This window comes from Acomys minous, assembly GCF_964271855.1.
Source record: "Acomys minous genome assembly, chromosome: 6".
Taxonomy (NCBI): Eukaryota; Metazoa; Chordata; class Mammalia; order Rodentia; family Muridae; genus Acomys; species Acomys minous.
In genome coordinates, this window is record NC_140487.1 from 116,445,733 (window position 1) to 116,461,750 (window position 16,018).

At 52.5% G+C, this 16,018-nt stretch overlaps 1 protein-coding gene across 3 annotated transcripts in view; it reads right to left on the reverse strand.

Annotated features, from left to right (window-relative positions):
- Positions 1-16,018, reverse strand: part of PAX7 (paired box 7) — a 97,847-nt gene that overhangs the window by 37,065 nt on the left and 44,764 nt on the right. For all 3 annotated transcript variants that reach the window (XM_084787965.1, XM_084787964.1, XM_084787963.1), the window contains exons 5-7: positions 10,299-10,498; positions 6,665-6,830; positions 5,456-5,658 (exon numbers count right to left, since the gene is read on the reverse strand). In XM_084787965.1, coding sequence (XP_084644091.1) covers positions 5,456-5,658; positions 6,665-6,830; positions 10,299-10,498 — 569 coding nt within the window. The remainder of the gene's footprint in view (positions 1-5,455; positions 5,659-6,664; positions 6,831-10,298; positions 10,499-16,018) is intronic.

Here is a 16,018-nt window from a genome sequence, read left to right on the forward strand (position 1 = left end):
GGATGGATGGATGCATTGATGGATGGATGGATGGATGCATGGATGGATGGATGGGCTAGGATGACAAATGGATAAATTGGAGGAATGGGGAATGAGAGGGTAGATGGGTGGATAGATAGATAGATGGCTAAACTGTAGGATGGATAAATGTGTGTATTGGTTAGGTGGAAAGATACGGGATGAGTGGGCAGGTGTGTGCATAGGAGGATGAATGGATGATTGAGAGGATAAATAAGTGGGGCGTAGGTGGATAGATATATATAGATATGTGTATGTATGTATGTGTGTGTGTATGTGTGTATGAGTGAATTGATGGAAGGATGGGTTTGTTGGTAGACGAATGAATAGATGGATGGACTTGGTGGATGGGTAGATGGATAACTGGATGGAGATGGATATATGAGGATGAGTAGGTGTGTGACTGGCTGGGTAGGTGAGTGGACGTGAATGAATACATGGGATTGAGGGAGGATGGATACATAGATGAGTTGGTAGGTAGGTAGATGGATGGAGAGAATGGCGAATGGGTTGATGGATGGATGGATGGATGGATGGGTGGATGGATGGATGGCCCTGGATGAAATGGTCTTCCCATCTGTGGAATGGAGGTCGTAAGACAACTGCCATGATTCTGGGGATGGAAGCAGGTGCCACAGTTTGCAGCTTCTACACCTGGCCTCCATTCAGCATTGACTTTGTACTGATGATCTATTTATTCATTTATTTCCATCTATACTGCTAGAGGTCAAAGCCAGGGCCTATTGCAGGGTCAGCAACACTTTACCTGTGAGTCACACTCCCTACCCAGCCCATCAGGGGGGCCATATAACTATTATAGGCACAGGAAGAGAAGGGTGGGAGAACAGAGAAGAGGAAAAGACAGGAAGGCGTAGTGTGCTGAGATCATGGGCATGTTACTAACGGCTTACCTGGAGACTGTTCTGGAGGGAACTGTAACTATGGAGAAAGGCAAAGAAGATGATGGTAGGTGAGGAAGGGAAGAGCCAGGATAAGTGGTGACCGTGTCTCCTCTGTGACACAGCGGCAAAAGCCCTCGACTCAAGGTCTGGAATGTGACTTTTCAAGAATCTTGACCACTCTTGCCGGGCGGTGGTGGCACATGCCTTTAATCCCAGCACTGGGGAGGCAGAGGCAGGTGGATCGCTGTGAGTTCGAGGCCAGCCTGGTCTACAAAGTTAGTACAGGACAGTCAATGCTACACAGAGAAACCCTGTCTCGAATCTCGAAAAACCAAAAAAAAAAAAAAAAAAAAAAAAGAATCTTGACCACTCTCAAGTCTAACAACGGTAGGTGGGAAAAAAACACCAGGGAATGGCTTCTTCTTCTTCCCAGGTCTCACAAGTGTGCCCCTGAAGAGGCCCAGTATGGGTCCCCTGCCTGCAACTTGAGGTCACCTGAGTGGCAGAACTCTGCTCCCAACTCCTTGCTTGTGTTCTGGGATGGGCAAGTTTGGCAGCTCAGCACAGTCCCTTGATGTCTGTCTCTACATCCCACTGGACCTCAACAAGGGAGGGGCATGCTTTGGTCACCACACTGGGGCATGTGAGACAAGAACTGTGATTCTGCCATGCTCCTCCTAAGGCCAGGGGTCTTCCTATGCCGTCATATTGGGACCCTCCCATCAGGCTGGTGTCTTCCTTGTCCTGTGGGTCTTTCACGTTGTTTCTGGAATGGACTGGAAGCAGTTATCCATTTGACCCAGGTGCTGTGCTGAGTACTCAAAGGACTGAGGACTGCCTGCCTACCTGCCTTCCTTTCTTCTTCTTTTAAAAAAATTTTTTTTTCTTCCAGACAATGTCCCAGGCTAGCCTTGAACTCATTATGTAGCTAAGAATGACCTTGAATTTCTGGTCTTCCCTCCCAAGTTCTGGGTGAGATTACAGGTGTGCATCGCCATGCCTAGCTTCTCAGGAGCTATTTTCTGTGTCATTTTCCAATTAACTGGCCCTCAACCAGGAGCAAAGTCTTATCTAAAGGAGCTACCAGAAGTGAAGTTCCTGGACAGACATCCCTTTCCTTGCACCTGGTCAGAAGGACTCAGCACAGGTCCATGTGGAACACTCAATGGCTGGTGCTGTAAGAAGGGGGTCTGTGGGTGGGGCCATTAAAGGTTTTGAGCCTCAAGGAAAAGTTTCTGACTGATTTTTCTCTGTTAGTAGCCTCCAACCTGAGGCCCTTGGTCTTCTGTTTTTGTTTTGTTTTGTTTTTGAGACACGGTTTCATTGTGTAGCCTTGGCTGTCCTAGACTCACTTTGTAGACCAGGCTGGCCTTGAACTCACAGCCATCTGCCTCCTGAGTACTGGGATTAAAGGCGTGCACCGCCATGCCTGGCAGTCTTCTGTTTTTTAACTCACAACATGGCTCGCAGGAACCTTCCCTCCATGCAGCTGAGACATTTGTAAGATCTAGGTAGGATTCCTGGACTCTGCAGAAAACATCCTGTCGTGATGCGGTCACTGCAGGCTTGAATGCTCTGGTGGGGCCCCAGGGCAGGGGCTCTCACTTGTTTTTTACTGATTTGTCCTAAGTTCAGGGACAGCACCAGCTATATGACCTTCACTAGGAACATTGGCCCTCTGACATGCCACCTCCAGAAAGGGAACCTTGTAGAACTTCAAGGAACAAAGAGATTTCTCATGAAATCCTGTTGGGCCTCTCCAGGGACTCCCTGATGTTCAGAAGCAACCATTTCCAGGACGAGGGACCATCATCAAAGCACGGGAAGAGGTCTGTTTTCCCACAGGCAACTTGGGCTACCAGCAAGATGCGCAGGCCAGTCCCACCCCTAAATGCCTCAGCTTCAGCTGCACACAGAATTCCCTTCAGCTTCTGGAAGCACAAAACCACCTACTAGATTGCAAGGCTAACACTGTCCAGGCGACAGGGACCAGAGCTCTAATCTTGGGTAGTAAGGTGCCAACCTACCTCAGCAGAGGTGGCACATCCCCAGGAGGCTTACGTGAAGCATAGGGAAGTTTCTTATTGGATGCAGAGGACGAGGGAGGTCAACTTGTACTATGAGTCATCTCCTTCCCCCCCAACACAAATCCCTCGCAAGACCTCAGAACTGTGAGGATGAAAGTGAACCCTGAGTTGAACAGGCTTTGAGATGTCAAAGCTTTTGACTTAGCACCCAGACTCCACCCAACCCTGGATGTTCAGAGGGTAACCTTGCCGCCCTCGGGTCACACACACAGCCTGAATTTGGCCTGTCTGCCCTTGCCTCTCCCCTGAAGCTGTCCCCTTCATGTCCCTTCTGCTGCTGCTGTTAAGATTCTCCATCTGTCTCCACCCCTTTGGTGGGAACCTGAAGGCAGGGCTCAGAGACAGCCAATCCATCGTGTTCTCAAAGTCTCTCTGCCTGGAGACCAGGATGGATAGGCTGCCGGTCAGGGTGGAAGCTACCCCCAGATCCAACCCAGAAACTTCCAGGCAGAGGTAGAAAACATATCTTCCTGCTTAGACTCCGTGCAGACCGTGGGAGTTATGTTCCCATGAAGAGGTTGGTGTTCCCCTCTGGCCTTCCCTCCTCACCTTTAACCCCATCCCTGAGCCCCACCTGGAGAGAAGAAACCTTTTCTTTGTTCTCCTATGACAGCTCTGGAATGTTAGCCCAGGCTAGCCAGCTAGCACTGATGTCAATGCAACAGAAATTATGACTTCAAACCCCAGAGAGGCTAACCTGATGCTAGGTACCAGGGACACAGTTAGGATGTCTTGTGAAAGCCAGCCCAAAGCTAACAAGTCTGGACAAGTTGATGGTATCACCCTTGACCTGAGGGCCTCTGAGGTCTGAGTATCCCTACCAGGAGCTGTGCATGTGGTGTGTGTGTGTGTGTGTGTGTGTGTGTCTGTCTGTCTGTCTGTCTGTCTGTCTGTCTATCTGCCTCATGCCCATGCACTCGTGAGTTCATGTATGTGGGCATGCACGTGTGTGTGTGTGCATGTATGCACGTGCATATGGGTGTGTGTGCACATGAGTGTGTACACATGTGTATAGAGGCCAGATGCTGATGCTGAGTATCTTCCTCAGTTACTTTCCTCCTTATTCCCTGAGACATGTCTCTCACTGAGCCTGGAGCTCACCACGACCACTGGGCTGGTTAGTCAGTAAAGCTCAGGGAATCCTCCTGTCTCTGGCTCCCCAGTGCTGCGACTCCAGATGTGCACTACTGCCTTTTACCATGGGTGCTGAGCACTAGAACTTTGGTCCTTATGCTTACAAGGCAAGACCTCTACCAATTGAGCCATCTCCCCTGCGCCCACCTCTGCTCATCTTTCTTCCGATAACAGGTTTGCCATATTAGTTATTAGTATATTGCCTGAGCAAAAGTAGGGGAAAAAAAAACCAAAAACCAAAAAACCCTAACATGTCCCTGGCTCTATTGTGAGCCAGGCTGTGCCACACATAGATCACAGGAAGTATTCCTGGGTAAGGTATTAGGGACAGACCCTGTAAAGGGGAAAAGCTGAAGTTCCCAGATGCACACTGACCCCGGAGGAGCAAAAGGAGGCTCCATCCTCCTCCAAAGCCTGCTCCTTCTCCTGCTCAACATGGCTATTCAGGTCAGTTTGCTTCCTGTGCCACGCCTGTTTCCTGCAGGCAACAGAAAGAGGGAGCAGCAGGTGGGAGGCAGAAGGAACTCCTTTTCTCAGGGGGACTTGGGAACCACAGAAACAAATCCATCAGCTCCCTCAAAATCACTCAGACTCCAAAACATCAATCACACAGTCGGCTCAACAAACCCGCCAATAACTACTACAAGCTCTGCGTTATCTTTCCATCTTTCTTCGGAGGCACGAAGCCATTGGGCCATGAGTGACTGAGCCAACCACCACTTGTACGTGAGTGAACCTGGGTTTCCAAGCTCCAATCTAAGCAGTGATCCTGTCCCAGAACCTAGGCGGTAATTTTCTCCATCAACAGGAGAGAGCCCTTCCTCCCAGTAATTGGTCACTACTGACGAAAACAGAGGCATGACTGGACCTAGGAAACCCTCTTGGTTCTAGATTCAAGCCCCACACCAGCCTTCCTCTGCTCACTGTAGGGATGAGCCTGGTGCACATGACTAGACGCTGTCGGTCAATTATTATGCTCCTTGGCTGTTGGGCCAAGGGCGAGTCCTGTATTACTCCCTACTGACTTGGGGAGAGTGACAACTGTTCCCCACATCCAGCTTGGTGAGTGGAAGGTCAGCCCAGAGCCATGGCCACAGACACAGGCAACGGAAGGAAGAAGCAGCATTTGTTTCCTGCTCAAACTCTCTCAGGGTCCCCAAAAGCTGGGAGTTTCCTGAGACCTCTGAGTTCTGAGTGACCGTTTTCCCCAGTGGGAAAGAAGTCAGTCTGGGTTATCCTGAACCCCTGTGGCTGGGCCAGCAGTAGTCTGGCAATGAGACCCCAAAGAGAGCAAAGAGAGAGGCCATCACCTACCTGAGGAGACAGGCCATTGCTGACGGGGTTCATGTGGTTGGAGGGGGCCCCGGGGTTCATGAAGCTGTCTGAGTAACTGGAGAAGCTGTGGCGGGCTCCGTAGGCCGAGCTGGTGTCAGCTGCTGCAGCGGCCGCAGCCAGCCCACCCTGATGCATGGTTGACGGTGGAAGTGGCTGGGGCCTGTGCACTGTGCTGCCACCATCTAAGGAGAGACCCAGAGAGGTCCTAAGCAAGTGACAAAAGGAGCCTTGGAACTCTTCCACCCAGTTGTGCTCTCTGGAAGGAAGGAACCAGTTTTTCAAGTGACTTAGGTTGAGACAAACTGATTCTCAGACAGCCCTACAGCCTGGCAGGGCGTGACAGACACCCACTTGACATCTAGATGCCCTCTAGGTAACTTGCACCCAGGTCTTGGTGCTTGGCGTTAGGCATGCAGTAGGTGCTCTATAAACGCTGACTGGATTGTAAGTTGTTCCTGATGGGAGCTATAATCCACCCAGACTTGCCCTATTAGCATTTTATGGGTACCGGTGGATGACATGTCAGGTGCATTCATTCGTGTTTTGTCCTAACTTATAGGGGGTAGTGTAGGGGAGGAGCAACTGAGGCTCAGCTAGGTTGGGGTACAGTTGAGGCCAATGAGTGAACCAAACTGAACTCCAGTTGTTTCTCCTCCCAGCCACTACGTTGCTATTCTGCTCTGTTACAGTCCCTCTGCACAGCCTGCTGGGGCTGGTTCTCCGCTGTCCTCAGTACTGGCTTGATTTCTTATTGAAAGTCATGGGTAGGGATCTCTGGCTCCTTGGCCCCCAGAATGCCAGCCTCAGAGCCCTTCAGGAGGCAGCCCCGGGCAGCTGATGTCCAGGGGTTTTTCTTGTGTGTGCTGGAGGGGGAACAAGATGAGAGTTCCTGGAACTGGAGAAGAAAACCCTTTACTTCCCCAGGCTGTTAGGTATCCTGGACTCTCTCCTTGCCACCTCCTGCCCTCAGCACTCTCCATGCTCAGGGTATGTGGCATCTTAGAAGCTACTGGAAGAAATGTGCCCAAAGGATCTTTCTTCCCTGGGCCGGGTGGGGGGGGGGTGTCTCAATGGCCCATTGCAGCCCAGGGCATGGGGAAAGATGGGCTTGGGTCCTCAGCCATGAGTGATCAGGAGGCTCAAGGTCAGAGCAGCAAGACTGCCCATTTTCTAATAGCAAACACTCACCTTGGGAGATGGTGGTGGTGGGGTAGGTAGAGTCCGGCAGCTGGTAGGGTGGCAGGGCGGGCATGCCAGTGGGTGGGAAGCCTCCAGGCAGAAGGTGGTTGAAGGCAGCCAACTGGTTAGCTCCTGCCTGCTTGCGCCAGCGGGCGCGGCGGTTACTGAACCAGACCTGAAGGGGAGAAGAAGATGCTGAGCCTGGCTCCCTGCAGAGAGCTGAGGAACAGGTAGGGTGGTCTCCCAGCTGATCGGTGCCCTCTTCCAAGAAGCAGAGCCCACCATTGTGCGGCCCAGGAAAGTCTGCAGGGAACTTTAGAGGCCAGGTCCCCGCATACACTACCCAGTGAGGTCTTTTAGAACAGTCCCTGTTTTACCGATAAGCAACAAAGAACTAGAGGAAGTAGGTGACAGCCACAGGACAGGGTGAGGGAAGGCCTGGAGAAGGCAGCTAGACACTCAGCCCAGAGTTCTTTCCATGGTGACGGCTCCAGCCCAGGGTCTACTATCCTTGCTCCAAACCTCCAACTCCTCCAGGAAGCCCTCCAGGAGAAAACCGCATACACAGAACATCCTGAGTTAGGAGGGCCTTGGCACTCAGCTGTGCCGACTGGGGGCTGAGACCCTGCCCTGCTCACAGAGCCCAAGCCCTGCTAAAATAGGACACGCACAGGTGCTTGCGCATGCACACATGCATACACACACACACACACACACACACACACACACACACACACACGAGAGAATACTTTCCACTTCTGGCCAGAAAGTACCCCTGCAACATCACCACCATAGCTGCATCTAAGAAGGGGCAGGTGAGCCCCTGCCCCTTCAAGGGAGGCCCTGCTTGGCCCTTCCTCCTGTGGAGCATCATCCTGTTTATCTGCTCCTGGTATACATGTCCTCATGTTTAGGACAGCCTGGGCGGAGGTCCTTTATTCCTCCTACCCTGCAGGGTGAACATTCAAAAGGTGCTTAATAAATGCTCAGGGTGAGCATTCCACAGGTGCTCAATAAATGCTCACTGGATAAATGAATGAAGAAAGGAACAAAGGTGGTACAAGGTCTCTCCATGTGACTGTCTTGGAACTTCCTGTGTTGACCAGGCTGGCCTTAAACTCACTCACAGAGCTAGCTCCTCCTGCCTCTGCCTCCTGAGTGCTAGGATTAAAGGCGTGTTCCATTACCTCCTAGCTTTTTGGTGTTTTTTTGTTTTGTTTTGTTTTTGTTTTTGTTTTGTTTTTAAAGACAAGAACTCATGTAGTCTAGACTAGCTTTGAACTTGCCATGTAGCCAAAGCTGATATTAAACTTGTGATCTTTCTTCCTCCATGGCTAAGTACTGAGGTTACAGGTGTGTACCATGCAATTTATGTGGTGCTGGGGATCAAACCAAGGGCCTTGTGCATCCTAGACAAGCTCTCTACCCACTGAGCTACACGCTCACCACCAGTCAGTCCCTAACACCTTGTTGCATTGCATGTCATTGTGTAGCCGTAGAAGAAAGCAGGCATTGCTGTCATGATCTCTATGTTGGAACTGGGAGGATAATTTGGGGCCAGATTCGAACCCATGCTCTTCTGCAACCTCTCTACTCATCCACACACCCTGAGCCAAGCAGTGCAGGGTTCAGAGGCCCTCAAAGCACAGACTTTTCAAAGCAGGAGGCTAAGTCGCAAGATACACAGAGTTGGGGAGCCCCAACTGCACCCAGGGCCTTGAGTCCCTGCCCTGATTCCCTCCCCAATGGGAACCCCTCACCAGGGCCCCCAGACCATGGGCATTATGTCTTCATATGAACACTTCCACGGACAGTGGTCTCCTCCACTATGCCAGTGGGACCACAGAATCCCAAGGAGTCTTGGTGATCACTGGGTTCCGACCCTGAGCTCCTGGTACAAACTTCATTTTGAAAGAGGAAGCTGAGCTGCTGATGGGGACTTAGCTGCTCAGTGGCAGGGTTGCAGGGTCTCTACCTGGAGCCGCCTCCTGTACCGCTCTCTCTATTGGCACTGAGCAGATGGATGCCCTGTCAGTCCTTGTTTGGCCTCAGGGGCATTTGAGCTTTCCTCTGCTCTATCCTACCCAGGAAACTCACAGGCCATGGGTAGGGAAGGGCCCAGTGAATCTATGGCTTGTAGCCTTTCTGTGGTTTGCCAAGGCTTAGCCTCATCCATTCCCAGACCCCTTCCTCCTTGGACCTTGAGTAACACCTGTTTCCCAGTCCCCTGGGCCAACAAAAGCACAAACAGCCAGGACATTTTCTAAGGACCTTCCAGACTCCGGGTGGTGGGAAGCTGGGAAGCCGGGAAGCTGCCAGACTAGACAAAGAGAAAGCTGGCGGGGGTGGGGGGGGTGGGGGGGGTTCGGGGAGTGGGGGTGGGGGGTAAGGGAGCGGGCAATGCACCCAGGACAACAGCTGCAAGGATCAAGGAGAGAGAGAGAGAGAGAGAGAGAGAGAGAGAGAGAGAGAGAGAGAGAGAGAGAGAGAGAGAGAGAGAGAGAAGGCACTTGGCAGCTCCGTTGTCAGCAGGAAAGGACGGGAGGAGGAGAGGAGAGGGAGCTAGCCGACTGCCATGGCCTGCCCTCCTCCCCTTGAGGGTAGGAGTGTGGAAGGAGATGCACTGGTCCCTGGAGGGTTTAAGCCAGCTGCTTCTAGGGCTTTCCTTATTGCTTTCTCATTTCCAGCTCCCAAGTCAGCTTCCTTCTCTTGGGCACAGAAAGAGTGCGTAGGCTTTGGTGGCAGCCAGGCCAAGCTACTACAGTTCTGTCTGTATCCCACGGGCCACTTCTCTAGGCTTTAGCCTCTGTATCTGTGGCCATCCCCACCCACCTGACACCTGAGCCTGAGACCCCATCCATCACCTTCAACCTTGTGGCTTGCAGCTGTGAGGATTGGGGTGGCACGGTTTGGTGCAGGCCATCTGCAAACCCACCTCCTCTGCCCACAAAGGTGACAACCCACAACAAGGTTGTCACGCAAGACAGTCATCAGATCACCCTGCCTTCGGCACCCTGCCCCCTTTATCTCCTCCATAGCCTTAGCCCTGTCCAGGCAGGTGCAGCGATCCATGCAGTCTGTGCTGTGCTGGGACAGATGGGATGGGCCACCCCTCCCCCTTTGCCTTCCCTCATGAGGACCTGAACCTCAACTTGGGCTCTCTCTCCTGTCACAAGCCCCATTGATTAGGGACTGCGTACTTCAGATGTTTAGAGTCTTGGGTGAACCTGCCCAGTTTGAACCCAGGATGGTTTGCATTCTTCTAGCAATAGAAAACTCATTCACCGACTGAGAAAGATAAGCCTGCTGGGAAATCTCCCTCCTCGAGGGAGGTTTGGAGATTGCGTGCCTGCCCCTCTCTCTGACTCCTACCCAGCCTGTTTCTCTTTCCCATTCACTCTCTCCCTCTTCTTCTTTCTTCTCACTTCTCCCTGCATCCTGCCTCTCCTTTGGGGTTTCCACCTCTCTGTCAGTTTGCAAATCAATCAACCAGCACGTGTTGCCCCTTCTGAGGCTGCGTGCATTTAGTGTGCGCACGGGTTCCAGGATCACCACGGCACACACCTGGGGCGAGCACTGTTCTTACTATCTCCTCCATCCTCCACCCTGGCCCCATGACTCCAGCGAGCACCCCAGTTCTCACCTGGACACGCGCCTCCGTGAGTTTGGTCCTCTGGGCCAGCTCCTCTCGGGTGTAGATATCTGGGTAGTGGGTCCTCTCGAAGGCTTTCTCCAGCTCCTCCAGCTGCTCAGCAGTGAACGTGGTCCGACTTCGACGCTGCTTACGCTTCAGAGGGAGGTCAGGTTCTGACTCCACGTCTGAGCCCTCGTCTAGACGGTTCCCTACAGCAGGGTGACATGGCAGGTACAAGGTTATGGCTGTGTCCTCCTTTGAACACTTCAGCGGGGTTCCATTGTCTCCCAAAGGAAGAAGGCTGCCTATTACTCTATGGCTTAGCAATGAAGCATGGGAGACACGCTCCATGCCCAGCCCAGGAGACTGGGTAAAAAAGAACACCTTCTTCCAGAAGTATTCCATTGCTTTTAAAGCCAGTCCCCTCCAGATGAGCATTTACATTTATCTGCACTGACATGGAAGCCCCTGACCTAAGACTCGATGAAATACATCTCTCAAAACTCAAAGGACAGGTCGGACGTGGTGGCGCACACTCTGGGAGGCAGAGGCAGGCGGATCGTTGTGAGTTCGAGGCCAGCCTGGTCTATAGAGTGAGTCTAGGACAGCCAAGGCTACACAGAGAAACCTTGTCTCAAAAAGCCAAAAAAACAAACAAATGAAAACCCTCAAAGGATAGGGTCCATCAAGGTGGCCGTGTGTGTGTGTGTGTGTGTGTGTGTGTGTGTGTGTGTGTGTGTATGTGGGTGTGGGTGTGAAGGTCACACAAACCCACCAACCTTAGTTCAATTCCTTGGAAACCACATGGTGGAAAGAGATAACTCACTCTGGCAACAAGTACATGCATGCAAGTATGTGTTTCTCTCCTAAAACAAATAAGTTTTAAAAAATCCTCAAAGGATGATAAGCTCCAAGGCAGGAGAATGTGGTTGTATTTCTACTTTACATCAGTAAGCCTATCTCTAAGAAAAGTAGGAAAGCATAAGCCAGTAAACAAGGAGCAACTCCACCTTTGGGAAAAACATGCAAGGTAAAGGCTTTGGTCTCCGGTGTGGTTGTTTGAGAGAGCTGGTCCTCTGGGGTGAAGCGTTGCCATAACAACCCTCTAGATACTGAGGAGAACAGGTCTATGCTGCTGCCCACAAAGATCCAAGAGACCAAGGCCTAGGTGATGACTTCAGTTTCCACTGTCGCCCACCCCAGGGGAGCAGACCTTTTATTCCTGCAGCCTTCTGAAGGCAGCATCACTTGGCAGTCTGGGAAACCTGAACCCCCCCCCCTGCCGAGTCCCTTAAAAACAGGTCAAATAAGGTTCAGAGACAGCAAGTCACTTGAAGGAGGCCACACAGTCCATAAGCCCAAGTCCCTTCCTTCATTCCTGTGGAGTGTGATGTAGTTGGGAGACAGTTTGGGTGTTTGAGGTCTCTTGGGACAACTCTGGTGCATCTGGGACCTGAGAGCTGGGCCCAGGTCTCTGTCTTCCTCTTCATGTGTCTCTGGAGAAGTCACTTCCTCTCTGGGGACCATAGTCTTCTCAACCGTGGAAGAGAGGATGAAATGTATTCATGCACCCCACACCACTGGAAGGCTTTGGAAAGGGGTGGGGAATCAAGTAGACAGGGAGTGATTAAGGATGCAATGCACACAGGTAATATTATTGTTATTAATGATGGTTGAAGATGATAGAAAAATGGGAGAGGGGAGGGACAGAGAGGCCTGAGAAAGGACACAAAGATCCTCTAGACCCCTCAATGCCCGTGATTCAGTTTGTTGTACCCCAGCATCTCAGCACCCCCTTCCTTATCCCCAAGGAACTCTTCATCTTCTGAATTAAATTAATCAACAAGACTGAGTGTGCTGGTGGCCCTCTGGGCAGAGAAAGCAGGGAGGGGGGGCCTTACTGGAGCCTAGGGAGGGGGATTGGGGGGGGGAAGTAGGCACACAGCAGACTTGGGGTGGGCATCAGGGAACAGCTCCTGGTCAGCTGTGACCCCTGCCTTCCTACTTCACTGCAGCTGGGAGATGCAACTGTCTCACGGACCAACTGCTGGTCTGGAGACAGCCCCCAAAGAGAAGGGAAAGTAAGGAGTCCTCTCTGGTTCCTGACTCCTGTTTCCACTTAGAGGAGTGGGAACCCCATGCTGAGCAGGGAAGAATGGTCTCTAAGTTGCCCCCCCCCATCATATGGAAAGAAACAGTCTATCTTAGGAAGCTGCCAGTCTGATGGAGGAGGCATCACTCGTGTGTTGGGACTCCCTAGTCCAAGGTGGGAAGTACTGTATCCCACTGAACAGGTGCACAGGACAGACAGACGCCAGACACTGAGGCTGCTACATGACCTGTAAAAAGCCAGGGAAGCTGGAAGACAGTTCAGGGACCAGAGATGCTGGGTTTGTCAAAGCCCAGGATGGTCTAGCCCAGGCTGATGGTTGGAGGTAGCGGAGAATGAGGAGTCTCTGGTGGGGCCTTCTATAGTCTCCCCCTAGTCACTCTACTTCTGCCTTCTTCAGGGTCTTTTTCTAGGTCCTATCCCATCCCAGAGAGCCGTCACTTGAGTGCTGAGCTATGTCAAGAAGTCTCGGTAAACCAGTGAGGCTGGGAACCACCTGCCATTCAGGTGTCCACCCACGAGGCTCCTAATTTTAAGCTCATCGTTTCCTATAAGAATGTGTAGGGCCACCTCCCCCGGCCCCTCCCTCTAGCCGTGTCCTTGCTGTGGCATGGAGCCTGCTCATCCAGCACAGCCCCTCACGGGGGTGGGGGTGGGGGGCGGGGGGGGCAGGGTGACCTTGCAGCAAAGCTTCTGCAGCCAGGCCAGCTACATTTCAGCATCATATTGAGGGGGTCAGGGGTGGGGGGGTGGGGCTGTTAAGTCTCAAGCATCAGAAAGCAGGGATGAAGGGCTGGGAAATGGCTCAGTAGGCAAAGTGCTCGCTGTACAAGTGTGAGGACCTGAGTTCAATCCCCAGCTCCCACATAAAGAGCCCGTGGAGGTTGTGTGCCTGGAATCTCAACACAGGGGGATGCAGAAACAATTGAATCCCTGGGGCCGCTGACCAGCTACCCCAGCTTAATTGGTGGACCCTGGGTGCTGATGAGACACCCTGTCTCGAAAGACAGCTCCTGAGGGCAAGAGCATCCAAGATCGATCTCTGGTTCCCACTCATATCTGCCAATCCTCCAACGCACACATACACACAGAGCTATAGTCTCCAGAGACAATGGCCGGGTCTGTGGATGGGTCTGCCGGTCTTGTGGCCAGCAGATCCTTGGCTGTGATATGGATGGTGCCTGGCACACAGCAGGTACTTAGGGTAAGGCCACCAGTGCTCACCTACAGACTGGCAGTGCGATCGATCGTAAGTGACTTTTGAAGTCTGCCATCCTGCACCGCCCATTTCCATGTGGGCGGGGGAGGAGGAGGGGACTTGCAGACCCTTCACACTGCTAACACAAAACCATCTCACCAGTTGGAATGCCGGAAGCCGAGGATGGCCCTTTCTGACAGGTGTCCACTGGAGCCATGGAACAGCGAGGCTGGAACAAAAGCCAAGGACCCCTGGCTTCGTACCTGACGGTAGACCCCTGCCAATGGCGGCCTCTTTGAGAAGCCCACCTGTGATCTCGAAATCATGGGGGCTACCTCCACCCTCCCCAGCCTTTCCTTCCTCCTCTTTCTGGCTGGGGCAGTCCTGCAGATGGTGGTGGGTTTTGAAGGTGCACACCTCCCAAGGCAGTGGAAACCCAACACCAGCCAAGAGGGACAGGGTCTCTCTCTCTCTACTCTGCACCCCACCACAGAAGCGCCCCCCCCCGCCGCCACCCCAGCTCCGTTCCCTGCACCCCTCTCCCTCCACCTGCCATCCCAGTTATTACGGTTTAACATAGGCCCTGGTGAGGAGCTGTGGTGGAGAAACGAATCACATAATAGTTGATATGCGTTTTAATCAAGTAATTCGGGCAGAGCCGAGAGCTGGCGCGTATGGGCCCGGTGTCCCTGAATACCAAGCAGGCCTGGGCGCAGGCCTCAGCAAATGGAAAAGTCATTTACAGCTCAGCTGGGGGCCGCCAGCCTAGTAGTGGCAGGAGCCCTCCCATCTTTTCCATCCCCTCTGTGCAAAGTGCTCAGCTGTAACCGGCTCACCAGGTGTGCACACGCTAGGCTGGTCTGCGGGAACTGGCCCACTCATGATTCACAGAGACATGGGGACTCCTGCCAGGAGAGGAAGCACCCCAACTCCCGGCCTCCTCTTCTGCCCATGCTCCTCTTGGACATTCAGCCCAGCACCAAGCAGCTTGGCCTGAGATCCCAGCCCTCTGTCCTGCCTGAGTCTGCCCTCTCTCTCCCATCCTCGACTGTCCCCCACACATCTTCCCAGGCCCTGGTGACAAGGACTCAGCCACACACTCTCCCCCATGTAGGCTGTGCACCCACTAGTTTGAGGGGAAGGGAGGGAGCTTGGAGCTCAGAAGCAACTGAAGGGTCTTCTTGTGTAGCGAGGGGTCTCCATCAATGCCCAGGCCCTGCCACCTTCTCTCTCTACCCTATGTGAGGGAACTGGTGGAGCCAAAATATCCTGGGGCTCCAGGGATCCCATTAACTCCAGCTTCTGGGCCAAGACTGTGTCACAGACTTAAGAGTGCAGGGTGGGGGCGTGGACAACTCTTCTCTGGGGCTTTCCACAGCCTGAGTCCAGCTCGGGAGCTCTGCCATACCTACCCCTTATGTAGAGAGATGGGTGAACTGTACCAATCCGGCAGGAGCTATCTCCTACTTCTCGAGTGGATTCTGGTCTGCCAGAGGGTAAGATGCCCACCCCACTCAGGTCTGAAGGACCTCTGACTGTCAGAACCCTTGCTTCCTTCAGGCTGTATGTGCAAACTCTGAACCTTGGTGAGGTCATTTGTGTCAGAAAATATAGGGTCACTATGGGGCATTATGAACATGATCCTGTGCTAAGAGCACAGTACCTTTCTTAGGCACTAGAGGGCGCTGTCTATGCATTCCTAACAGGAAGGGGCGGATCCAGGAAGAAGGAAGTAGTACTGCTTGGAACAGCACTGTATGATCAGAATTCAGTGATGTTTTCCAGGGTGGATCTAGGGTTCTTTCTTCCGCACTGAACTGGGAACTGAGCATATGTCACATGTAGGAGAGAAGCCAGGTATATGGTGTGGCCAAGGACGCTGAGCAGGTACAGAGTTCAAATCTCGGGTTTATCTGCCTGAAGATGGAAGGTTAAGGGTCCTGGGGAACTTTCCAACTCATTCTCTTTAATCTCTTGTCCCATGGGGCTAATGTGGGGTGTGGGAGAGGTGGCAGCTGTGTGGAATTATTTGAGCACCTTGGAGACAGGCACGAGCCTACCCTAACTGGAGCAGAACTCCAACACCTTACTCTTCCTGTGGCTTTAAGATCAAAGTTTTCATTCTCTTCTTCCTCAAGTTATTTCTGTGTATGTCACACTCGTGGAGGTGCGTGGGCCAAGGGTGGGGCTGGGTGTGATGAAGTACGGTGGTCAGAGGACAGTCTTGGGTGTCATTCCTCAGGCACTCTCCTTTTTTTTTTTTTTGTTTTGTTTTGTTTTGTTTTGTTTGTTTGTTTGAGACAAAGCCTTTTGATTGGCCTGGAACTCCACCAATCAGGCCAGGCTGGCCGGCCAGTGAACTTCCGGGATCTGCCCAGCTCAACCTCCCAGCACCGAGATAACAAGCCTGTGTCATGGTGG